This window comes from Pezoporus flaviventris, unplaced genomic scaffold (genome assembly GCF_033815535.1).
Source record: "Pezoporus flaviventris isolate CSIRO_AGI_PZ_B2104156 unplaced genomic scaffold, CSIRO_AGI_Pfla_v1 ptg000071l, whole genome shotgun sequence".
Lineage (NCBI taxonomy): Eukaryota > Metazoa > Chordata > Aves > Psittaciformes > Psittacidae > Pezoporus > Pezoporus flaviventris.
The window spans coordinates 247,283-273,368 of NW_026892619.1; the positions used below are offsets into that span (position 1 = coordinate 247,283).

The window sequence follows — 26,086 nt, forward strand, 5'->3', positions numbered from 1 at the left end:
CCGAGGTCGTCATTGGTTGGAGCTCTTGTCAATCACTTTTCTCCCCGCCCTGCTTCTGGTCTGTTATGCCTCTGACCCCCCCCATGGCAGCCATTGGCTAGAGCTCCCGTCCATCACACTTAGCCCTCACCTTTTCCGGTCTCTTTTGCCACACCCCCCCCTTCCCGGTCGCCATAGGCTGTAGCACCCATCCGTCACCCTTAGTCCCGCCTTTTTTTTGGTCTTTATTACCACTGCCCCTCGCTGTTGCCATTGGCTTGAGCTCCCGTCCATCACTCTTAGCCACGCCCCCTTTCCACTCTGTTATGCCACCGCCTCCCCGCCGTCTCCATTGGCTGGTTCTTCCTTCAGTCACGCTTAGCCCCGCCTCTCTCCCGTTCTGCTATGCCACAGCCTTCCAGGGCTGCCATTGGCTGAGGCCCCGTCAATCTCTCGTAGCCCGGCCCTCCCGCCGCTCTGATTGGTTCATCGACACAAGTGCAGCCTTTTTTCTACACCGCGTCCTGTACGGATTATTGGCCACGTGATCGCAGCACCGATCGTCTCCCGGCGCCATTCCTCTGCTTCCTCACGCGCAGTGCCGCGGTTTGCACACACGGTAGCACCGGAACGCGGCCCCCAGCCGCTTTCCCCCCATCACCGCCGGCTTCGGTGCTGAATTTTCGACAGGGAAAGGGAGCAGCGGGCGGTGCCCGGGGCCACAGCGCGGCCCCCCCCCTCCCATCAGTACCGGGATTTCGACACAAGATGGCAGGAGGGAGCGGGGCCCGGAGCCCCCCCCTCCACCAGCTGCAGGACCGATGTTTGGACACACGGTGGCAGCACACGTTCACCTTTTAGGTGCCCCAGAGGCAGCGGGCTCCGAATTTAGCAAATTGCAAGCCCTAGCAGATTGAAAACCTCGGGCTGTCAGGTCTCAGATTTCAATCGGGTCCAATGCCCTCCGACGCTGCCCTGCTGGGTCCTAGAGCCCGAGTGTAGGACACAGAATCTCGGAATGAGTCGGACTGGAAGGAACCATAAAGCTCATCAGTTCCAACCCTCTGCCATGGCCAGTATGCAGATGGAGTTTTTGGTGACAAAATGAGGGTAGATTGCCATGTTGGTGGCACCACTGCGGAGCTCACCATGTGTAGGTGATGTCCAGCATCATCTTTCTCTCCTGGAGGAGGGGCTGAGGGGCTGGACGTTCACACTTTGTCAGCTGTGCTCCAGTATACCCAAAAGCCCTCACCAGAGAGGCAGACCTGGAGAAGGGCATAGTGAAGCACCCTCCCGCATTGCTGCTCCCCGGGGAGGCCCTCTTCTGATGCCACCAAGCCAGGCACCGAGAGGTTAAATACATTTTACAAAATTTACTTATAAATAAAAACATAAAATTACCAGTAATACACCTTGGTTGCCAGAAAGAACATCCAAAAAAACCCCGGAGAAAAGTATGTACAGGCACCGGGAGTGACAGACCTGCAATGCAGAAGGTCACACACAGCGTTGTGCAAAGGCAGCACTGCGAGGCCTTGGGTGGTTACACCATAGAGCAGGGGCTGGGGAAGGACAAAGGGCTGGGGAGGAGACAGGGACGGGGTGATGCGGACCTGGGATAGTGGCACGGAGGCCAGCAGGAGCAGGAACCAGGATGGGGCAGGTAGTTGTGGGCATTGCTGGGACAGGGCAGGCAGTCCACTCTCCTTGACACTCCATGTGTTTGGCACTGGCAAGCTCCTGGTCCTTTCTTGTGAAGCTGTCAGTGGAGGACTATGGCTTGGATAATGCAGAAAATCCCTTCTGGCCTCTCAAGAGGGAGAGGAGCCAGAGTGGAGCTGGGTGCCACCCTTTAACCACCATCGTCCAGCTCTCCAAAGCATCCTTCAGCAGGTCTGGGAGAAGGGTGGCAGACCCAGTGTGGTTCCAACCTACAGCCACAGTGCTGGAACTGGGATTTGAAATTGGCTTTTTTCCATGGGACCATGGCTAAGGATTTGCTTTGTGCCAGTTGGGATGCCCCAGGGCAGTGCAAATAGGGGGTACTTAGGGGCATTTGTGGAAGGCACAGACTGGTTTCTGTGTTGCTGTTACAGGCTGGCTGGAACGGTGTGAGGGATGCTGAATTCTGCTTGTGCACAGCTTAAAGCCCTTGGCTGAATCTATGTCATGGGATTGTGCAAGATTCCCCCTGGCAACCCTGGGATGGGGCTTCTCAGGCTGGTGCCCAGCTCGCTAGTGGGTTAAAAAACATAATGGAGGAAAAAAAAACATTGCATTAGCACAAAAGTGGTCCTGGCTGAAGACCTCCATCCAGGCAAGCTGGATGCTGGCTGATTCCTACTGAGCTGTGGTGGGACAGGAGAGTCACCACTGGTGACGTGCAGTGGAGCCTTGTTATCTGCTTGCTGGCAGCAGGATATTTTGAGAGAGGCTAGAAAACAAAATGACAGTGGTTGGTTTGGGGTTTTTCAACCAGGTCCAGATGATGGGATCCTGTGGCTGTAAGGGCACAGGAGGAGAAAAGGCAGCTGGCACTCCTGGGAGGGACGCTTGCCAGCGAGCATGTGAGAGCACATGGGGCAAACACAACTGATTTCCCCTTCAATTCCTTCAGTTGGACTGTGGCTTGCAAATTCCTGTTAATTCTTGAATCCAGTTGCCCATCTGGCAGATGGAAAAAGGGACACGGAGTCCTTGTCCATCAGACTGGGGAGCACTGGGCTCACCATGGCTGTGCAGGTGCAAGGAGGAGGGATGTGCCAGTGCAGCTGTGGCTAGGGGATAGGATGGGTGGGCTGTGCTTGTTGGTGAAAGTGACTTTTGATGGGGCACTGTTGGTTGTAGTAAGGTGGGGTGTGTGTGTGTGTGTAGGGTCCTTCCTGAGGCACTACAGAGGCCAAAGGATGGGAGAAGTGGATGTGCAGCCTGTGCTGGTGGCTGGAAGTGGCTCCTCGGTACCACAGGATCCCTGGGGATTGGCACCGACCGGAGGAAGGATAAGGAGGTGTAACAGCAGCACAATGCTTCCTCCAGGCTACAGCTGGAAATGTGCCAGATCTGATTCCTCTTGAAGACCATGAGAAGGGCTGTGGTGTCCCAGGATCCCTCCAAGCCTGGAGCAGAACGTCCCCTGCGAGTTTTGCATCATCTTGATACCTGACAGGAGATTATTCGCTAAAGTCCTGTTCCCTGACTACCTCCCTTGCCAGCTTCTCAGCCCAACAAGGGGGCAGAAGGAACACTGCTGAGGTGGGAGCAAGGAGGAGCTGCTGGCACGTCACCATTGGCACGAGTTGCTTGTTCACCTCTAACATGACAGGCTGTGGTGCAACACAGGGAGGGCTGTGAGCTGGCCAGGCCACCAGCTCTGCTAATAAATACATGGCTCATCTGAACTGTACAAGGTGCGGGGCAGTGCTTCTTGCCTGAGAGAGATGCCCACCCCGAGCTGCATGGAGGAGAAGGCAGACCTGGCTCAGATCTCGGTGGCAATGATATCCTCATAGGGGACATCTGTGCCAGGTATGTCCAGCTCAACAGGTTCCCTGCCATCTTCCCCTGTGGCAAGCTGCTGCAGCATCTTCTCCATATTCTGGTTCCTCTTGTACATGTGCAGGTAGCTCTGCTGCAGCTGCTTCTGGTAGTGAATCACTTTCTCCTTCTCCTCCTTCCATGTCTGCCGCTCATGCTGGAAGCTGGAAGTCATCTGCTCATTGTTGTCCTGCTCAGCCTTCAGCTCTGCTCTCAGTCTCTCCACCTCTCCCTGCAGGGCTTGAGCATTGTCCATCATGGGGCAGGGCCTGGCCACCTCCCGGGCTTCACTCAGCTGCTCCTTGAGGATGGCTAGCTCCGTCCGCAGGTCCACGATCTCCTGCTCCAGCAAGTTCACCTTCTCCCTCAGCAGCTCAGACTCGTTCTTCTTGCGCTGGAGCTCGTTCTCACACACCTCCAGCTCCATGGCCTTGGTGTGCAGGGAGCTCTCCAGGTCCTGGGTCTTCATTTCCAGCACTTCCATCTTCAACCTTATCTCCTTCAGCTGAGCCTTTAGGCTGAGGATCTCAGTGGTCTTGCTGTTGAGCTCTGTCTGGGATTCCTTCAGCTGCTGCTTCAGGAGAGAGATCTCCCCTGACTTCTGGCACACCTAATGGGAGGAATGCAGCACCAAGTTAGGGCTGCATGTCAGAGAAAGCCCACAGCACCCATGGTACCCCATGCAACCCATGCTGGGCACAGCTGGAACAGCATGTGGAGACCCTGGCTGTGAAATTCCACCCAGGGAGATGCCCCAGCACTGGGAGCAATGCCCTGGGCTCTTTGGGAGCTGGAGGGGACCCCATGCTCTCCATGCATCAACACCCCAGCTGACACACAAGGCTGCTGGTGAAGATTTAAGGAGCTGACACCCTCAGTTGAGGTGTGGAGATGGAGGGTGTTGAGGAAATGCTCAAGTCTCCATATCCTGTCCAACATGTTTGCTGAAACCACTGCTCACATGGTCAGTTAAACTGGCTGAGCTCGTTTCACAAGCAGACACTCAACGGCACCCCTCAAAACTGCAGCTGGGAGGAAAGCACATAAATCCCACTGGAGCCTAAAGCGTTGCTGGTACAGGTCCTCCTGGGGACAGCTTTTGGGGGTTTGGTGGGACACTGCAGCTCCAATTTAGGGAGGATCTGAGAACAGCCTGGAAAGGTGGCTTGAAATGAAAATAAACTAGAAATATTGAAAGTGATAAGAGAAATCCTTGCATGTGAGGGGGTGAAGCTGAGCACCATGCTTTTTGAAGCATTCTAGGCAACAGTTATAGTAAACTATAGTGAAAACAGCTGTAGTGAAATGACATTGGTGTGTGTTGTTCAGGCTCACAGGCTCACATCTGAATTTTCAGCAGTTTAATGGTCTTTGTTCAGTGAGCCAAATCAGTGGGAAAAATAAGCTTAAGCAGAGAGTGGAAGGCTTTACTGCTCTCTAATAAATGGCCCTGCAAGTCCAAGTAGTTCCTATTTACAGGTGGGAAGGCAGCTTTACTAATCCTTTGGGGCAAATAGCCAAAGTTGTTTTAGTGACTGGGGTTTTTTATGCAGCAGTTGTTTCCTTATAGGATGTGAAGTGCTGAGGAGTTCAGAGGGGCACTGAGTCACTCAATCACTGTTTACAGAGCCTCCACGTGACAGGCGAGGGCTTTCCTTGGATTTAATATCTCCTACAGCCTGGCCTTAGTGAGTGCACCATCTGCTCCTCTCAGGCCCTCTGTGGTCTGAGCTGGGTGCAGGTATGGACACGGAGAAGAGCTGTGTGGTGTATTACTGGTGCTGGAGCTATCTCCTTCCAGGCACATGCTTTGCTTTGGGCATTGGAAACCCAAGATGCCACTCGGTGCCACTCACCTCCCACTGGGTCTCTTCCAGTGCCGGGGCAAAGCTGGTCTTCTCCTTCTCATAGGATCTCAGCTTGGTCTCCAGCAGGTTTTGCTCTTTCATGAGTTTCTCCAGCTCCTCCCGGAGCTGCTGCTTTTCCTGCTGCAGCTGAAACACCTGGAGATGAAAGACCTGCTGTGTCCGCTGGGTTTTCTGCAAGGTTTGCTTGAGCTTGCTATTGCATTTCTGCTTGAGGCCCTCCATCTCTTCCTTGCAGTGCCGCTGCTTCTCTTCATAAGCCTGGCAGGAGCTGAATTCCTTCTCCTCAAAGCTTGACTGAAGCTCCTGCAGCTCCTCTTCCCTCTCTAGAAGCTTCTGCTCCAGCTCCTGGATGGTGGACTCATCCATGGAGATGGGCGAACGGATACAAGTGGTCTTCTCGGCAGCGTGGTTGGGGGCGGCTTTCCCAGGGTTAAGGATCTTGTTGCCTCCATCTGAGAAGGACATGGCCTTGAGGCTCATCATGTTGCTGTCCTGGATGATGGCACACTGCAAGATGTTGTGGGCTGAGCCCCCAAAGCGGCTGATGGGTCCCATTGGTGTGACGAGGGGATCAAGCTGGTAGCTGCTGCTGGTGCTGTGGGTGGGGAGGCTGGACATGGAATTCCTCCCGGAGTCAGACAGACCCCCTGAGCACAGCACTGGCTTCAGCTCCTGCTCCTTGGCTTTGTCAGGGGGCTGCAGCTGCTGGGAGAGGTGACCCCCATTCTCTGTGGATGACTGGAGGATGGCGCCGGACCGGGGCAGCACCGGCTTGAAGGCAGTCGGTCTTGCAGTTGGCTTCTCTGCACCCTGGGGAGAAGAGAAAAGAAGAGACATCAGCATGGACCAGCACCACATCAACACCACCACCACCTCCCTATCCCTCTGTCCCCAAGGACAAGACCCCCATGGCTGGGATGGCTCAGGTCTCCATCAGGGACCAAAAGCTCAAGAGGATGCTGATGGCTAAAATAGCCTGTTGGGAAGCAAATGGCACATTTGGAAATTAAAGGATACAGATCATATTGTTGATCCGAATTCCTGAAAGAAGAAGGTGGCAGAGTGCCTCCAGCACCTCCCTGCTGCCCCTCTCATCCCGCTTCTTCAGCACAAACTTTCTCTGAGCCTTCTCCTGGACCAGAACAGCCCTGCAGTGGGGCCTGCACCCACTTGGAGGGCAGATGTGGTCCAGTGGGATACCCCCTGATTCTGGGATGCCATCTCCCCTACTAACCACTTCCAGCTGACTAGGAAAGGGCATCAGCTTCTGCGGTGTGGGTGTCCCAAAGTCCATAGCACTGGTCCCGGCTTGGCTGCCCAGCTCCACGCCAGCAAGCGAGGTATAGTCTGCTCGGTGGGAGCCATGAGATTTCTGGCTGACCTTGATGTAAAAGAAGTCCTCATTCTTGCTGCTTTTGGAGCTGGATTTGTGGCTGGAATCTTGGGAGAAGCCAAAGCGGAGCAACCCGTCTGAGTACCTGTTGAGCTTCTTCAAGTGGGATGACTTGCGGAGCTTGTACTGGGAGGCTCGGCAGTGCTTGCTGTGGAAGCTGTGGCCAGAGATGAGGCTACTGACACTGCCCATGCTGCTCCCAGGCAGGGGGCATGCGGCAGGGGGAGCAGAGCCCAGAAGAACCGTGGCACGAGGGCTCCGGGCAGCGAGTACAGACAGCAGCTGCTGCAATCATAGCAAAGACCTCACTGTGCTAGGAAGCTGCAAGCCTGAGGAGGCAAAGAGAGGAGCAGGGTGAGGAAAAGAGGCCTGGGAGGTGGGCATGATGCTGTGCCTGTGAGCTGGGCATCAGTGACTTCTGATGGTGGTACCCCACTGCCAGCCCAGGGCAGCTATTCCCCATCCCTCTGCAGAAGCCCTGTGTAAAGGAGGATGGCAGACAGAGAAGAACAGGGCTTTCTTTTGTGCCTGTGGATGTCTGCAGGAGCCTCCCACAGTCTGTGTCCCCCAGGCTGGCTGGCACCTGCCATTGCACAGTTCCCAGTTGGATGGGTACATCCTGCCTGGTGCCTGAGCTCATCAGGAGCTCCTGGGTACAGTGCACCCGGATGAGGCCAGGAGGGTTGGGAGACACAGGAGCCCCTGAAAATGAGAGGAGGAAAAGGGATTTGTAGTGATTTTTAGGTGCCTGATAGGCAGTCATTTCTATGAGCACACATGCTTCCTGCTTACTCCATGCCAGATGTATCCCATCTCCTGACAGCCATGCTCGGGACTGTAAGCTGCAGTCACAGCCTCTCCTGCATCAGCCTGTGGCTCCCTAATTTCTCTCCAATTTTTAGTGCTCCTCTTAATCTACCTGAAAAGGGCTGCTGTGAGGCTTAATTACACTTAATGTCTGTGCAGCACTTAAGATGAGAGGCGTTATGTGCGTGCTGAGTATTGTGAACACAGTTCAGAGGTATGCAGAGCTATGCATTAATTCCCTTTGCTATGGCAAAAAAAAACATAAAGCCCCAGCTCCTAGTGGCCTTTGGATGCTTGGCTCCCTGTGTCAGAGCTATAATGGAGATGCACCTTCCATCTAGATAATTAAAGGATCAGGAGACCAGGAAAATGCTGCTTGTAGGCAGAAGTTAGAGCATAATCAAAATGAGCTAAATCCTGTTTGCACAGGATGATGACAGAGGAAATGTTTCTGCATGGAAAAGAGCTCAAAGCTCCTGCTTTCAGTGGTGACAGTAATGCAAGGTCCAGCTCTTCTCCAGAGCTGCCCATGGTGGGTTCCCATCAGCCAAACAGGCATCCAGGGGGTAAAATGTCCCCTAGCATTTGGGAGAGGGTTGAGTGGTAGAAGAGGTGCAGGCACAATGTGCCAGGGCATCCTCACTGCCTCATCCTCATGGTCTAGAGAGTTGCTCCTATGCTTTTCCCATTCTTCATGTCCTGCCTTATGCTCTGGTGCAAGCTCCTCTGCATCCCGAACAGGGTAACACAAACTGTGCTTATCCCTCAGCTTTATTTTTTTCCTTTTTGTCTGTGTTCTGAGGATCCAGGTTGATTAAGTGTCAAAGGAAAGTCCCAGAAAGACAGAATATCCTCTTTAATCCCTAACTCCATTTTGGGGGGATTAAGAGAAGTAAGTAAGAACTGAGGTGTGAACTGGTGCCTGGATGCTGATATGCTAAAAATTATCAATGACTTTGGCTTCATTCATTTTTACTGTGTAAGAGGCATAATGGAGGAATAATGGAAGGGGAAGGAATTGCTGCAGGGAACAGGATAATTGGCACAGGAGGTGGCTCTGCCAGCACATGTTCCAACACCATGCTGGTGTGTGTGAGCCTGCACAAGAGGAAAGGCAGTTGCACAGCAGGAAAGCTGCCAGCTATAGTGACAGCATCCCAGAGACAGCATTCAACATGTGCAAGTAGAGGGGGAAACAGCTGCTGTATTTATGTGCACCTATGGCCAAGGTGTCAGGGAGGTTTGATGCCTTAAAGCACAGCATTTTGCAGAGTGCATAGCCCTGGTGCTCTGGGATGTCGGGCTCACTGTCCCCATGGCCAGAGCATCAGTTCCTTTGGATAGATGCACCCTTGGGTTTTGCTTTCCTGCAGAAGATAGGAGAAACATGGGGAGGGAATGGTAGGACTTTCCAGGCTTTTGGCAGTAGGTGTTTCAATCAATCCCAGCCCTCCTACACATCCCTGAGAGGGTTGGGCATGTCTTTTTCTTCTCCTTCCCTCTTTTGATTTAAAAATGAGTACTTGGAAAGCTGTGGAGTTGGTATCCATGCACAGCATTAGCAGAAAGAGGAAAGCTCTGGAGACAGCACAGCTTGGAGTGCAGCAAGGGAGCAGAGGGTACAGGCTTCTGCTCCAGCTCCAGGGCACCTCCAAAAGGTCTTGTCCCTCTTCCTTGTTCAGCCTCTGGGGCACATGCTTGTGTCTTCCCCTGTGTCAAATCTAGTGACTGTGACTGTGCAGGGAACCAGACTGGTTTGCTGAGACACACAAAAACTAGTTGCGTATACACATATATATTTAGATGTTTGTATGCATTTTAAGAGGTTCTGCATGCTTGGCAACAGTCACAGTTCAGTTAGATTGAACATACTGCATGTATGAAGGGGGTTGGAAAAAAAAGGATAAATATGTAAGCAATACTGAGAGTGCAGGGTCTGAAAATGCCCCAGGAATGGTGTGTTGGGGCTGGAACTGTGCATGTCCATGAGGTCTGTGTGTGGCTGATGGTGTGTGATGATGATGCCACTGTAGCAGCCTGTCTCTGCAGCTGAACCCAGATGCTACAGCCCCACATATTTAGCCCTGTGCTCAGTGTGATTACTTTGAATGCAATTTGCCTTGTCACTCACCAATTAATGAGGACAGAAAGCCAGAAAAGGCATGAGCTTTTCCCTCTTGCCCTGCTGCCTCCAGTGCATGAGCCCTTTAAAACTCTTTTTGGCACTGTGGTGGGGAGGGGGTTCTAGGGACAGCCCTAGCCCCTCAGTTGGATTACTGGGGAGACGCTGTGCCGAGGGGCACTGCCTGTGCTCCATGAACCTTTGTGGGACTGCTAACAAAACCCATTGAGGTGGAGTGGTTAGTGGGGGTCTGGCAGTGGTCACCCATGGGACAGACCCCAAATAAACACCCAGGCAGTGTGGGCTAAACCTGTGGGATCAGGGGTGAACACATGGATGCACCCACTCTTGCTTTTGCAGAAACAGAGAGGGAAAAATGAATGGCATCTCACAGTCATTGCAGTTATGCCTACCCTGGGATCGCACACAGGAGTGCGACTCTCCCCATCACCTCCTTTCTGAATGGGCTGTGGGAATTTAATCTTATCTCCTTTGCTGCACTGTTTCTTTGAAGCCTTTCCCTCCTCCCTGTTTTCACAGCCAGTAACTTTCTCTCTGCCTTCCCCAGACAGGTCACCTTATAAAAGCCTTCTTTTCCTTCCTGGCTTCGCATTATTACTCCCTCCCTGCTGATCCTGTTCTTCTCTCCTCTGTGAAAGCTTCCTTCTCCCCTGCACTCTCTCACCTACTCTTTTTTCCCTCTTGAATCATTATTCATAATTTCCGTGCAGATGCACCCACACATTTTGGTGTTTGTTGGGAGAGGTACAGATAATACAGAAGCAGTAGCAGATGCCAAGAGCCTGGATCCAGGAGCAGCCTCCTTCCTCTTTCCCTCAATCACTGCCAGGTAATGTGCCCTTTTCCTTGGTAATTTGAGTCTTTGAGACACCAAGAATGTGGCCCCAGGTTAAAATATGGTCATTTCCATGGTAAAAAAAGCCATCCACCTACTACTTGAAGCATCTGACATGTTTTAATGAAGAGAATGGCTTAATCCAAAACTTGTGAGCGCAGCAATTCCAGTAAGCTGGATTTGGAATCTGCAGCCAAAGCTGGGTTCTGATTTCAAGGCCCCCAGACACTACCGAACACCAGGCTGCTGAGACTGACCCACGTCCGACTGCACGAGCATCTGCCTGTCCCTGCTCAGACTTATTCTTCCCGTGCCCAGCTGGAGCCAAGCTCCCTGAAATCTACTCATTTCGATCTCCAAAGAACTGGCATCAATAGGGCTTGGAAAGCCACATCAGCAGAGCCGACCTTGCCCCCACCCTGTAATCTTCCCCCTAATGGTGCTAATGGGTATGAATTAAAACACCCGCCCAGGCAGATGCCGTCCTTGTGGTGTTCAATTGTGGCTTAGTGCCGGCAAAGGGCCCCGTTACAAGCCTTTCATTCACTCTAATTCATTGTCCCCCACTCATTCACTGACATTCATTGGAATCATTTTGATTGGAGGCAGGGAATGAATTGAGTACCGGATTCATAAAGCACACCATGTGTTCTGTCCTGATTTGTCATTAGTGGAGGGGGACACTCCAGATGAAGAATAACCAGCCTCAGTTACATCTACTCTAATAGTCCAGGAGTCCATCACACTTAATGTTATTTCAATGAACACTAAGAGAATTCGCACCCACTGCCTGGTGCTTGTTAGAGGATCCAGCAGGCTTTCTGCCTGGCTTTGGCAGGCGGTTGAGTGGGCTTCATGCCAGCGCAGCAGTAGGAGACTGTGCCATGTCTCTGCCAGTGTCCCCTGGCAGCCATTTGTGCTCTTTTGCTATGACTGGTCATCCTGCTGCAGGCCCTGGAGGTGGTGCAATGGCTCTACAGGGAAAAAAGCAACCAAAAGCAATCTGCAGCCATTTGGAAGTCCATCAGCAGCACAGAGCACTGCCTCTTTGCATCCAGTTCCTGCAAGGAGGGTGGCTCAGGTCAAGGTCACTTATCATAGAATCCTAGAATGGTTTGGTTTGGAAAGGACCTTAAAGCTCATCCAGTTCCAAACCCCTGCCACAGGCAGGGACATCTTCCACTAAAACCAGGTCGCTCCAAACTCCACCCAGCCTTCTTCCTGCCAGCCACACTGGGAAATCTAAAAATCAACACTGAATTAAGCATTAGCTTTGGAAAGAGCTTTGAAGGAGCTCTGTACATCTCTCCTCCGTCCATTAAGCAAACAAGGCACCAATTGTGACCAGGCATGAGTCAGTGAGTGGCTTTAATAGGAGAGCAGGGCAAAATCATGTGTGTGATGATCTAGCAGCACTGAAGTGACTTGGCTTGAGCTATGTTTGGGGAAGCCAGTACTAGAAGAGGAATTTCTCAAATTAACAATGAATCATATTGTCAGAGTGAGCTTTATAGAGGATGTCAGCTCAACACCTGCTGTGTGGTGCCTGATTCCATGCTGTCTGGTCCCTATGTGGAGAGACAGCAGTGTTTTCCTGTGCCAGAGCCCCAGCTGAGCAGGGAGAGACTCCTGTTCCTGCTCAGGGGCAATTGCTCAACCACAGCAAATTGATGTAAGTTAGTAAAGTCCCATGACTTCCAATGTCTGTGTTTCTACAGAGCCTTGTGCTTTTTCTCCTGCAAATGCTTACTGGACAGTTAGCCTGAGCACAAACTAATAGCACCAGCAAATGTGTGGGCTAGAAAAAGTGATGCATTATTCTTCCTGTCTCCTGAGCCTGAGAGGGAATTAGAATGAACCTTATTGCTGGGGGCTGAAAAGCTGCAGCCTCAGCAACAGCAGTACTCCCAGGAAAAGCTGATGGTTGCCCTGGCAGCCCACAGGAAAGTCAGGAGGAGCAAAGTGACCTGTTGGGAGAGCGCTGGGGCAGCATAATTGATCCTTGGGCTCAGAAGGTCACTAGATGATCCAGTGATAGGATGCTGAAAAGCCCCAGCACAGCTGCAGTTTGTATTAATTAGCTTCATATGAAAGCAAATCCTAAAAGCATTAGCAAGAGTTGGGCTTGAGACAGTCCCAGCATACCTCCCACTGTCGCTGTACCTCAGGGAAAGCTATTCCCAGGAGGAGCTGGCCCCATACAGTGTCCTGCCCTTGCCAGATGCAAGCACAGCAGCAGCAGGGCATTGTGGGAATATCCCAGCACTGCTCCAGGAGCCTCATCCTCCAGTTATTACCACTTTAGTTTGGTCTAGAACTCTTCTTTATGATCCTGATGCCACATATTTCTGCAAGTAACCCTTGGTCCTACCCATGACATCCCCAGTTCTCTGCTCATCCCAGAGCCCAAACACTTTCTCACTCTGTTCTAGGTTAAATGCAACTCCAGGAGTCTCCAGTTCTGAACCTTCACTGCGAAGAAACCCAACCTGTTCCACCCAGAGCTCCTCATAGCTTCACCCCAACAGCTTCATCCCCAGAAGCCTCACTTCACACAGATTTTGGAGCTCAGCGGTGATTCAGCAGCCAAGCACAGCACCCACACAAGTCACATCAGTCATGCTCCTGGTACAGAGGTGATGCTTGTGTGAGACATAGTTAAATATTCCTGGGGTGGAGAAGCAGATCTTTTCAGTTTACTTAATTCCTAACAGCATCTGTCTTTTCCTGCTAATGAGGGACTAATACTGCAATTAAAGCCCTGCTAACTGGAAACTCAGAAGTGCTCTACTCACTGCTTTTGTCTTTTGCAGGTCTGCAGAGTCCTGGGGCTGTGGCAGGCACCCCGGAATGGTGATGCCAGCACCGGGGAATGGGCACCACCTCCAAACTGGTGAAGAGAAGGCTCAGGGGAGACCTTATAACAATATCTACCAGGGGCCACAAGAGATCTGGAGAGGGGTTTTGGAGAAGGGCCTGTAGTGACTGGACAAGGGGGAATGGCTATAACCTGCCAGAGGGGAGACTGAGCTGAGCTCTTAGGCAGAAGCTCTTCCCTGTGAGGGTGCTGAGGCACTGGCACAGGGTGCCCAGAGAAGCTGTGGCTGCCCCATCCCTGGCAGTGCTCAAGGCCAGGTTGGGCACAGGGGCTTGGAGCACCCTGCTCCAGTGGAAGGGGTCCCTGCCCGTGGTAGGGGCTGGAGCTGGAGGAGCTTTAAGGTCCCTTCAAACCAAACCAGTCTGGGATTCTGATTTCACAACCTTCCCGGACAGATACCATTGGTCCATGGGGAACAGTCAGGGCAGCCCTGCTGTATCACAGCACCCAGGCCACCAGCAGCCCCTGGTCTCCATCAGCTGCTTGCAGGACCCCTCTGTTAACAAGGCAAGTTTTGGGGATGGGGTTTTGTGTCCTGGGGATGCGGGTGAGGGGACTCCTATTCCCATCAAAGACATTGCAGAAGGTACTATCCATACTCTTCCATCCCTGTGAGGCTGGCAGGTGAAAACCAACCATTCCTTCCCTCAGAGGAGTGTGATGGGGCCCTCACATCCCTACCGCGGGTTAGTTATTTTGGGAATTGTCTGGAGCTTGCAGCTGGTGCTGGGGTGGGTGACAGCTGAGCATGGCTTTCAGTTGGGATCTGCGAGGCCCCTTCTCATGCATCTATTTCCAACCCTGTAAAACACAATCTGACAGGGTCTGGGGTGGGGTGGGCATCCAAAAAAGCTAGTTGCAAGGTACTGGCTTGGATTAGGCTGCTCAGGAGCTCTGTGCATCTTTCAGGTGCTTCTGAGCATGGTTGGGAAGGTGTTGCCCTTCTATCCCTGCCTGTGCAGTACTGATGCTGCAAGGTCCAATTGTCATAGCTGTAGCCCGTGTTACGAGCCAGACTGGTGAGGTTTGGTGTCCTATACGCCCCTCATGTGCTTTCTCCAGGGTCTAATTGATGGAAAGGGTTTGCCTATCCACCTAAAGATAGCTTCATGTAACTTGAGATGAGCCCGAAATACCTTTTCTCTCAGCTTTCCGCTTCCGCAAGCTTTGCATGTGTGTTCTTCTGTCTCCCTACTTATGAATAAAACAGCAACAAGTGACAGTAAGCCCATTTCTTTCCAGATTATGACAAGATGGAAGCATCAAGGGTTTCTTCTACAAGCCAGTCCCTCACCAACCTCCAGGAAATACCTGGACTAAAGCCCTTTCTTTAGGATAAAGCTTCAAAACCCCCACAACAGCACATGGGAGAAGCATCCTTTTCACGCACAGGGAAAATTTAGAAGTGGAGCTGAAGGCTGCCATAGAGACAAGGTTCTATTTGCAATCTTCTTGCCTTTTATTTTCTCTCCTCCTCTCCCAAGTGGTTGAGAAGCAGCCAGGAGCACAGCACCATTCCCTCCCATGCTCCTGCTGGCCATGGCTGCTCTATAAAGTGCTTAAGAGGCTTTGCTGGGTCCTTCACCTCCTCTAGCCTTTTGGCACCTCCTTGTTATATCTGGGGATCATAAAACAAATCTGTGCTGCTTCTCTCTCAGCCTTGTTGGGTTCATGTGCAACATCAGCACTGCCACAGTGCATGGACCCACCGTTTGCTCTCCCTTGCTCTTGGTGCTGGCCAGGCAGCTGAGGACATGAGCAGCCAAAGGCTGAGCTAGGGCTGGTTCTCTTGAGACATACTCCTGAAGTCATAGGCCTGCTGCAGTGGGAAGATTTAGCTGCTTCCCCAAGAAACATGAGAGGAAATAAGTGACCCTGGCAGCAGCTGAAAACCCTCAATCTCAGTCCTTAGCAGTAAGGCTGCAAATATCAGAGAAAGAATTTCTCTGAGGTAGGACCTGAAGATCTTCCAGTAAACTCAACTTCTCCATGTCAAGTCTATGCTTGGCTTCATAACATCTGAGCTCCACAAGTAAGATGTGCATTATTTATGTGCTGCCTTTCATTGTTTGATACCAGTTATGCTGTGGTTTGTCTAAATGCTGGGTATTTTTATACCCTGCATGATGTTCAGCCAAGGGGGAGCTGAGAAAAGGCAACTCCTGCATGCTGATCAGAAGCTAATCTCAGCCCTTGCTGTGAAAAGCATCTGCTGTGCTGCTGCTGTCTTCTCATCCTTCAACTCCCTCTCTTGCTTTCCAGCGTGTTACATGTCCCTGTCCCTGCTCTCCTCAATCAGGCTTCAGTGCAGCAGCCACAGAAGAAAAAACCAAAAGGCAAATCCAATTTTTGATTCCTATTTTCCTCCTCCTCTTTTTTTCCTTTTCAAATTTGGCCCATTGTGAAAACCACCCCTTTAATGCCTGACTGCCAAATAGAGCAGTTCTCTCCAAAAAGAAATGTACATCAAAGTTGCAAGGAATATTCAACTAACCTTTAAAGGAGAACATCCGTAACTGGCTCACAGAGATGTCATTTAGTGTTTTAAAAGATAATAAACACAGGCACTTGCATTTCATGGGAGCATGTCTGTTAAGACAGTTCTGGCTGATGTCTTGCTCCAAGGCAATAAAATACCTAAACATTCCTTCCAACTTGCAATCTGAGATAGAATCTGAGATTTTATCTGAGGGTCCCTCTGAGGTTATCTTTGCTTAGGCAATAGGACTAGTGGCCAGATTCACCCCTTCTGCATCTAGGAAACCTCAATGAACATAGGATCATGTAATGGTTTAAGTTGGAAGGGAGCTTAAAGCTCATCCAATTCCAACCCCTGCCACGGGCAGGGACCCCTTCCACTGGAGCAGGGTGCTCCAAGCCCCTGTGTCCAACCTGGCCTTGAACACTGCCAGGGATGGGGCAGCCACAGCTTCTCTGGGCACCCTGTGCCAGTGTCTTACCACAATTATAGTGAAGATCTGTTCCTAATATCTAAAATACCACTCGTGGCAAACAGCTGTGTGTCACTGCACAATGTCAAGAAGAGAGACCTTTGGCAGGCTTTTACTCTTTCAGCAAGAGGGAGGTAAGTGCAGAGCTGCAGCTTGTCTGGCTCTCAGACCTGTGCGCTGCCAGTGTCCCATGGGAAGAGATGCTCCGTGCTCCAAAAATCAGAGGCTCAAGAGATGAGGCTTTTTAAACAATGAATAAAACTTGCTACCGTCTGCTGGAAGGAGCCAGCTTTCACAAAGGCCTTACGCTGCTGAGACAAATGGAGATCTTTTAGCTCAGGAGAAAAACTTATGTGTGTGAGGAGGAGGAAGGTCTGAACCAGAATGCTGCTCTTGAAAGGACCTGGTTGCAAAGCAATGCAAGGTTGGCATTTGCTCCTGCAGCTCTGGAGAGATCGTAGCTCTGCTTGTGCAACAGGATGTCCCTTTCCCCCAGATTCTGCTCTCCAAACCAAGTAGTGGCCCTGTGTGCACATTCAGGACTTCCTAGAAACAATTTATCAAGCTTTCCTGCTCATTTGGGAGCTTTTAAGTGAGCAAGCACGAAACCCCAATGGTAGCAAACAATCTGTGTGGGAAAGACTGTGACCAATGGGATACAGCCCTAGAGGGCAGGGGCGGGGGGGCAAGACTTGGTTGATATTCAAGGATCACCTGCTACAAGCTCAGGAGTGTTGCGTCCTAACTAGCAGGAAGTGCGGCAGGAGGGCCAGGAGACCTCCATGGATGGATAAGGAGCTGCAGAGGAAACTTAGAGGGAAAGAAGAGGCTTATAAAAGGTGGAAGCAAGGACAAGTGGCTTGGGAAGAATACAGGGATGTTGTCCAGGAAACTAGGGACCAGGTAAGGAAAGCTAATGCCCAGTTAGAATTAAACTTGGCTAGGGTTGTGAAAGATAACAGGAAGGGATTCTATAGGTACGTAGTGAATAATAGACTAAGGACAACGTAGGCCCCCTCCGGAACCTATCAGGAGAACTGGCTACACAGGATTTGGAGAAGGCTGAGGTTCTTAATGACTTCTCTGCGTCAGTTTTTACTGGCAAATGCTGAGACCACACCACCCAAGTCTTGGAAGGCAGATGCAGGGACTGCCAGAATTAAGACCTTGGGCCCACTGCAGGAGAGGATCAGGTTTGAGACCATCTTAAGAATCTGAATGTGCACAGTTCCATGGGACCTGATGAAATCCATCCACGAGTCCTGAAGGAGCTGGCAAATGAAGCTGCTAAACCACTGTCCATCATATTTGGAAACTCAAGCCAACTGTATCCTGGGCTGCATCAAAAGAACCGTGACCAGCAGGTCGAAGGACGTGATCCTACCCCTCTGCTCTTGTGAGACCTCTCTTGGAGTATTGTGTGCAGTTCTGGTGTCAACATAAAAAGGACATGGAACTGTTGGAACAAGTCCAGAGAAGGGCCACGAGGATGATCAGGGGCTGGAGCACCTCCTGTATGAAGACAGGCTGAGAAAGTTGGGGCTGTTCAGCCCGGAGAAGAGAAGGCTGCATGGAGACCTCATAGCAGCCTTCCAGTATCTGAAGGGGGGCTTATAGGGATGCTGGGGAGGGACTCTTCATTAGGGACTGTAATGACAGGACAAGGGGTAATGGGTTAAAACTTAAACAGGGGAAGTTTAGATTGGATATAAGGAGGAAGCTCCTTACTGTGAGGGTGGTGAGGCACTGAAATGGGTTGCCCAAGGAAGCTGTGAATGCTCCATCCCCGGCAGTGTTCAAGGCTGGGCTGGACAGAGCCTTGGGTGATATGGTTTAGTGTGAGGTGGCCCTGCCCATGGCAGGGGGGTTGGAACTGGATGATCTTAAGGTCCTTTCCAACCCTATTCTATGATTCTGATTCTTTGTGCCAAATCTTTGTACATTTCCTGCTATTTTTAACTAATCTCTAATGGCAACAATCCACTTAGGTCCTGCAGCGCGCCTTCACTACTGCTCTCCATGAGTGCTCCATGCCTCTTCTCTGTATCTTGCCCCTTCCACAGGGAAGCTTTCTGTGCAGGTCTGGAAAACCCACGACATCAAACCCAAGGGCAGATGGTAAACACGTAACATCAAATAAACTGGAGGGGGAGAGGGGAGGGATTTTTAAGACATCTCAAGAGAAATATTTATAACCACCTATGCAAGTCAGTGGTTAGAGAGACGAGGGGAAAAAAAAAAAACCTCCGGGTTTCCCATCAGTGCTAAGCTTTTTCTAAGTACTGGAGGATTAAGAACTAGCTCCTTATGGTGCAGGGCATGGGCAGGTTGTGTAGCTCCGTTCTCAAGTAGTACATGGACACAGTCCTGTCTCTGCCAGCCTGTGTTGTTTGAGAAGCAATTATAGCACCAGTTTCCTGTAATGGCTGCAGTGATACTATCTTTTCGCACTTGTCCACGCAGCACCTTGCACTGCAGGCTCTCAGCTCTGCTGGGATGTCTGTGAGTGACTGAGAGTCCCAGTGAGTGAACCTGGAGCTCACTGCTGTTGGAGATGGGGACAGGATTTTGAATGGTCTCAAGGAAAGCAGGTATGTGATCCAGCCCCCACCTGGATCACACCAAGAGGGGCTGCTCTGCGGCTGCCCACCTCTGCATGCCGCAGATGCCTCACCTAAGCTTGTGCTGAGCATGACTGTACCTGCCCACAGCAAAACAGAGGCTTTCAAAGAGGGAGAAAAATTGTGATTTAGGGCAAGGGATATCGTCAGAGCCAGAGCTGCAAGAGGCACGGAATGGGAGAGCAGCAGTTCGCTGGGAATGCATCCCTGTCTCTGCCTGGTCCTGCTCTGCCATGGAGCACCTACAAGAGCTTGACTTCCCCCCTTCTCCAGTGCTGTGGTTCCTCTGCCCAAGCCTGGGGTGAGGGTCTGTTCCATGCACTCTCAGTCAGGAAACCTGCCCTGGAAGTCTCAATGCCTGTCTCGGTGGCTCACAGCAGAGCTGGATTCTTCTGAAATCTCATTTTCCTGCCTGAATTTCTCATTCATTTGCCTCCCACCACTCCACAGTGCTGCCTGGAAGGAAGAAGTGACTAAGGGGTGGGTGGAAAACAATGACTCAAAACCAATTTAGCACCCTGTGGTGCCAAAAGGAGGGGGTCAGCAGGGAGCAGGAGGGACACCAGAGCAGCCAGGGGCTCTGAGGGTGTGGGAGCTGCCCCTCAAGCATGTGTGAGCCACAGGGCTGTGGCTAGAGGCCTAGCAGGGAGTCAAGAGAATCTCCTGTAGCAAGCAATTGTGCTCCCGAGTGTGCTTTTGCAGCTGCCATTAATTGCCCCCACAGCTGATCTTGTACTTAGTTCTTTGTCCCACTGATTAATGGCCCTTTTGATTAATTGTACAGGTGATGCTGCAGAATGGCTAACGGAGAGGGACAGGGGGTGGTGTCTACAGAGCCTTAGAAAAGCCTGGCTATGGGTATAGGCGTGAGCTGAGTAGGTTGATGTGCTGCAGAGGGTCTCTGGAGATGGTGTGTGACAGTGCATGGCTGGTGTGGGAGTCTGGGGCCAAGCAATGATTTCAAAGGGAAGTTCATTGGTGCCTGGAGTGATGGTATCAGGAAGACAGAAAGTGGAGACTAACAAGGACTATTTTCCTCCTTCCTCTCCTTTCCTTCCTCTCATGTTCCACATATCTTGTGAGGAAAACAAGCTCTCAGGAGGAATTTGGACAACCACAGTCACTGTGGAAACGCAAGCCTGCTTGGGAAAACAGGTCCCTCTGTGGTGAGCACAGTCGCACATGTAATGAGGTCACAGGCCTCAGCTCACTTATGAACACAGGAGAGAAAGGGAGAAACCCCTCCTCAGTGCAGCTCTGCTGGGGTAGCCATGGCTGAGGGGTGTCTGGGGTCTGGCACTGCTGGAAGGGGCCGGGGGGGTGTTAGCAAAAGGGGACAGGAAACAGGAAACCAAATGCAAGCTCCCTGGGGAGAAAGGGTTTTGTGGCAGGGATGCTGCGGTACCACCACTGCAGCTGAGTTTATGTGGGCACAGTGGTGCTGGAGGGTCTAAAGGGAGCTGTCAGGGCTCTCCCACAGTCCTGAGAACCTCTGCGTGTGGAACTCTCCTGCCACACCACTGGGAAACCTGAACCTGTGGCTCAGCTGGCTGAGCACAGAAGGGAGCATCGGGCAGTGAGCTTGGGCCCTGGCTCCATGCTCATTTCCACGAACTGGCAGCTGCCAGGCTGTGTGGATCTGGCATCGATTGTCAGCAGAGTGAGAACAGCCCAGACGCTACTGCCTCAGCCCCCTCCAGCACTGCTCCTAAAGGCAGAGGTTAATTCTTGGCTTTCCAGGACCAGAGCACCCGTGTTCCTCTGGTCAGCAGTGACCTCCTGGCCATGCACTCCAAGGAAAGCCTTGACAGGCCTCCCTGGCCATGACTGCAGGCACCCAAAGTATGGCTAAACCTCTTCCAGCCATACCTGGCCGTGCACTAACACGCAGCGAAACCCACATCCAGATACCAGTATTTGCACCCAGAAATGTCTGATGCCCAGGCAAGCCCCAGCCTCTGCGCTTGCAAACTCTCTTCCACCCCCCATTGTCCCTTCTACCCCACGCACACAGGAGCCACCAGCAAATAACAATTTCCACGGTGGGCAGGCAGTCCCTTCTCCCGAGGGTGGCTCAATCTGAAGACAACAAACCAAAGGCATCTGCTTGCTCTTTCTCTTCCCAGAGAGTCTGGGGGCTGTGTAACCACAGCAGCCTGAAGCAAGCTGCCGAACAGGCAAAATTTTCTCCTTGTCTTGGAAAGTTGTTTTCCAGACTTCCGAGGAAAGTGAAGAGCCGGAGCTGAGCCCCGTGGGAGCCGCAGGAGGCTCCGACCTGGCAGAGGGATGCGCTCCTCTGTTCCGGCCATCTGTGATACGTTATGCCCAATCCCCGCACCCTGACACCGCGGCGTCGGGCCGGTGCCGTACTGAGCATCCCAACCCGGGATTTAGGGTTAAACCGGAGCGCGTTTAACCCCAAACCGACGCGCTGCCGTCGCAGGCTGGGGATCCCGGCCGCGCAGCGCAGTCCCGTCCCCCCTCTCTGCCCCGAGGACGGACTCCCGGGGCTGATCCCCCCCATTTCCCGCATCCCCTCCGTCCGCAGCCGCGGGGCTTCTCCCACCTCGGGTGTCTGCTGCTGCTTCCTCCTCCTCCTCCTCCTCCTCTCCGCGGCGGCGCGGCGCTCCGCGTGGTTCCCGATGCCCGCCCGGCAGCGGCATCCCCGGCGCGGCGGAGGAGGAGCCTGGAGCCCCACGCCCGCCCCGCCGCAGCCCCCGGCCTTTGTGTCCCGGCCCGCGGGGTGTCCCGGCTCCGCCCGTGTACCCCGGGATGGCTGCAGCCCCGCCGGGGACCAGTGGGACGGTGCAGGGCTGGGGACCGTGCGAAGGGGCCCGAGGCGTCTGGCGCACCGGTACCGCCGCTCCTACCCGGCGCTGGGATCGTGCCAGCGCCTTGGAAAGCACTTCGGGAAAAGAGGAGAGAGCCCGGGGAAAGCAGCCATCAGCCACGAAGCTCACCCGGCCGGAAAAGGCCTGGGCTGAAGTTCCTGTTTGGCTTGATTTGGAGCAGGGACGTGAATCCAAGTCTCCAATATCATAGAACCTTGGAATCATAGACTAGCCTAGGTTGAAAGGGACCTTAAAGCTCCTCCAGCTCCAACCCCTGCCACGGGCAGGGACCCCTTCCACTGGAGCAGCTTGTTCCAAACCCCTGTGTCCAACCTGGCCTTGAACACTGCCAGGGATGGGGCAGCCACAGCTTCTCTGGGCACCCTGTGCCAGCACCTCAGCACCCTCACAGGGAAGAGCTTCTGTCTAAGAGCTCATCTCTGTCTCCCCTCTGGCAGGTTAAAGCCATTCCCCTTGGCCTGTACCTGCAGGCCCTTTGTCAGAAGTCCCTTTCCCCAGTTTGGGATGGGCCCAGGTGTGTCTAGCTAATGCCACATCTAGTCCTCCCAGAAGGTTCCCTGGCCACAGGGAACCAAATTGCTGAGGCCATGGCCAAAGCCATCCTAAGTGCAGATGGGGAAACTGAGGTAAAGTACCTGCAGAGCTGCTTCAGCTACTTGGGGTGCAGGGGCAACAGCTGTCATTAGCAGAGGCATATAAATGCAGGACAGGGAATAGCTGAGCCCAGAAGCCTAAGCACAAGTGGTGCTCCCATCCTAGCTCCAGCAGTGTCAAACCCAGCAGGAGTTTTGCTCTCTGGACAGCCCTTTCTTCAGGTAGAGAGCAGTAGGGCCAGGTCAGAGTGAGCTGAGGAGCACCCATGGGGCTGGGAATTGCTGTGCCAAGGTGCAGACAAGGGTGGGAGCGGTCTGTGACCTCTCCTGGCCTTGCTTTTAGTGCTGAATATGGGGAAGGATGCTGTAAAGAAAAATCCCTGAGCATCTCTGCTAAATCACCTTCCAGATGCAACACAAGCCAGGGCCATGGGACTAATTTCTGTAGCCTGTGCAGGCTGGGCTTGTTCACAGGTAAAGCCCATTGTGCTGGTGCAGGTGATAAGCAGGTATCCGCACACACTGGGACTTCCAAAGCACCAAGCAGCATTCAGTGCATCCCACTAGTCGCTGGTAGGGTGGAACAATCTTGGAGGTGCAGTTATGTTTCTACATCCCTTCTCTCCCTGTAAGTCTGCCCCTGGAGAAGTCTGTTTGCCTCCTTCTTCCTCACCTTGTCATTAGTTTGCTCCTACACAGAGACAGGTTTCCTGCCTGTGTGCTTTGAGCAGGCCTGTTTGCCATTGACAGCTGACGCAGTGCTCAAGAATTCACTGGGCAGCTAGCAGCACACCTGGACTTGCCCCATGCATTGTGCAGTGTGGCTGCATCCCTGTCAGGTGCACAGTGAAGAGGTTCCCTGCGCTCCAGCACACACCTCTGCATGCTGGGGAGCAGCCAGATCCCATCCCCAATCCCCACATCAGCTTCTGCCCCTCTCAGCACTGAGATGGAGAAGGGTTGGGGAAGATGGGAGCCTCAGCATGAGCTGGAACATCACAGCATGCATTTAGCTGTGCATCAAGAGAGCTGTGCTGTTCCTTTCCCAAAGGAACCATCCTGCGTGCTGCATTAGCATGCACACAAGAAACCCATCAGTGGCACAGGGAGATGCAGGTAGGTCGAGCAGGACCTCCAGGAACAAGAGGGGACTAAACCACTGCTCTGTGCATCCGGCAGGTCCCCACTGGATTGTGCTCGTGTCCTGTGGATGGTCACACCATGATTGCCAGCCTTTGGCAAAACTCAAGGAGGGTGGCTGGGGCTCAGCACCCAGGTTTGCTTTGCTCCTGTGAACTGGAGCAGCCAGATCTGCTGCCTTCCTCCCAAATCCTAGCACAAATCCCAGCCCTCAGCTCCCACTAGCAGGGCATTTGACACTGAGTGAAATAGTTTTGCCAGGGTGGAGCACAGGAGAGTGTGCAGTTTTAGCTCTGCACAAACTGCAGGGCTTTGATTTATGGCAGACGAGATCCACCCCCCTGCTTTTTTTAATATTGTTTCCTGGCAGCTTAGTTGGCTTCTCTGCTGATTTGAGGAACGCTCCCACAATCCTGCAAGTGCCTTGCTGCCTTGAAAGCAGTCAGCTGGAAATTGCTATTTTAGGATGTAAAAATTGAAGAGAGGAAGAAGAGGGAGGAGAAGAAGAGGGAGGAAGAAGAGGAGGAGAAGAAGAAGGAGGAGGAGGAGGAGAAGAACAATGTGTTTTCATGTGAGGAACGGTTTAGCAGGATTTCACTCAAAGGGAAAAGGCATCAAAAAAAAAAAAAAAATTTCGGCCATGCAGAGCTTCCTGTTTCTGTAGTAAATCATAACAAAATAAGGCAGCAAAACCAAGAAGTTATTTGTACCAGATGGGCCGTGGTTCTATCTGTAGCTTTTCAAGAATTGTCCTGCCTTGGGCAGATTTTGCCCGGAAGCTCAGGAGTTCAGCCATCATCAGGGAATAGGGTGGCCCTCCTGTGTCCCTTGGCTGTCCCTGCCTGGCTGCAGGGGGGCTGCTGTCCCCTAGTCTGTGTCGCTCCGTCAGCTCCTCCTGTGCTGAAACCTGTCCTCTCCGGCTCATTCATCCCGTTCATGTCACCACTTGCCCCATCTGGTGTGTCTTCACCCGCGCAAACGAGTCTGACAATGTGGTATTGCCTCATTTGGAAGAAGCTTTCCCAGGGCAAGGGAGCCCTGGAGAGTAATAGTAAAGGGCTCTCATGGAAATTTGAGTTATTGAGCACAGCATGAATTCCCAACCCTTGCCTGCCCATGGAAGGCTGTCCTGCAGCGTGGCATGTAGTTGCGATCTCCCAGTGTTGGGAGCTGAGCCCTGCTGAAAGATCCTGCTGCAAACATGCCCTTGTCTCCCACCTTCATTAATGGTGAGATTAAAAACTCTTCCAATAAAATCCAACTGAATATGATTCGAAATAATTCAGTCTGCACCCACACTGCAAACGGGTGATGAAGCACCAGTGACTTGTTTCCTTGCAGGAAAACCTGGGCAGAGAGTGTATGGAACATTCGCCCATCTCCCTGGAGTCTGGCACCTCCAGATGCTTCTGGCAGCACAGGGACCATGCAGGAGTCACTGATCCCTTCCACTATACTCATCTTCCTTAATCACTTAGCATAGTCATCCTGTACACAGCCCTAAGTGGATTTGCATATGGATTGAATAAGAGCCCCTTTTCCCATATATTTGGGGATAAAGGGTGAGCAGAAATGACAAAGACAGGATTTTTTCCTCTTCTGTTTTACTATCAGATTATTTACAAATCCAGTGAAATTGGATGTAATTTAGTTCATACTAATTTAAGGGTCTGTAAGGGAATTACAAGATAGTAAGATCAGTGATAAAAGCAAGAAGTAGGTGTATTTAATGACTTTTCCCCCTATAGAGCTATGAAGCAATATTGGAAGAATGAGGCAAGTGTGGGAAAAGGAAATGAACCCACAAAATGTTTCAGAGGCTTGGAGGGCTCAGATGGTACCCAGAGAAACAGGATGAGGATTCCAGCATAATAAATAGTACCTTTAATTTTGCACATGAATTTTAAACAGCAAAATGTGCACCAGATGTGGAGCCAAGTTGAGAAGTGCTGGTGGTGTGGGGAAGGGACATCCCTGGTCTGCCTGCACTTGCCCTGCTTTGCTTCCCAAAGCTGCATGGCTGCGTATTTCCATTTCAAGTGGTGTGGAAGTGGCAGCAGGGAAAGCTGGAACGTGGGAACACTGCTGTGGGGTTGCACAATGTCTTAGCCTTTCTATAGGTGATAGAATGGGAACTCAGGGTGTCAGGGCTGAGGTATCCTCTTGGGATTTTTGAGTGCTGGAGAGCATCATCCCTTATCCCTCTCAAAAAACAGCTCCTGAGCAAACCATAATACATCCCCACTGTGTGTTCACCCTCCCTGGAAGCTCACACTGTGAGAAGTCCTGTGCTTAGCCCTGCCTGGGGATTTGGAGATGAAATGCAGCAGAGAAGAGTTTGTGTTTGATCATTTTTGATAGGCGGGTGGATTTCAAATGACAATAAGCCTGCTTGGCACCATTGTGGTGGAGCTGCAGGGATGTGTGTATTGACATGGGATGCTGCAGGATCAAAAAGAAGCCACTTAGACATCCTGTCAATGGTATTA

At 52.1% G+C, this 26,086-nt stretch overlaps 1 protein-coding gene across 1 annotated transcript; it reads right to left on the minus strand.

The window, feature by feature from the left end:
• Window positions 1-1,340: 1,340 nt before the first annotated feature.
• Window positions 1,341-21,726, minus strand: LZTS1 (leucine zipper tumor suppressor 1). The gene is made up of 4 exons (XM_061472573.1): window positions 21,579-21,726; window positions 6,619-7,106; window positions 5,373-6,194; window positions 1,341-4,126 (listed from the first exon to the last, which is right to left on the minus strand). Exons 2-4 carry the CDS (start codon window positions 6,967-6,969, stop codon window positions 3,461-3,463), a joined length of 1,839 nt encoding a protein of 612 aa, XP_061328557.1. The 5' UTR covers window positions 6,970-7,106; window positions 21,579-21,726; the 3' UTR covers window positions 1,341-3,460.
• Between the last annotated feature and the right edge of the window lie 4,360 nt (window positions 21,727-26,086).

Bases quoted from the DNA above. Each gene is read 5' to 3' on its own strand.
- LZTS1 (XM_061472573.1), bottom strand. From the start codon at position 6,969: ATGGGCAGTGTCAGTAGCCTCATCTCTGGCCACAGCTTCCACAGCAAG. The intron at 6,195-6,618 runs GTTAGTAGGGGA...TCTTCTCCCCAG, and splicing joins TTCCTAGTCAGCTGGAAGTG to GGTGCAGAGAAGCCAACTGC. The intron at 4,127-5,372 runs GTGAGTGGCACC...TCCTCCCATTAG, and splicing joins TGGAAGAGACCCAGTGGGAG to GTGTGCCAGAAGTCAGGGGA.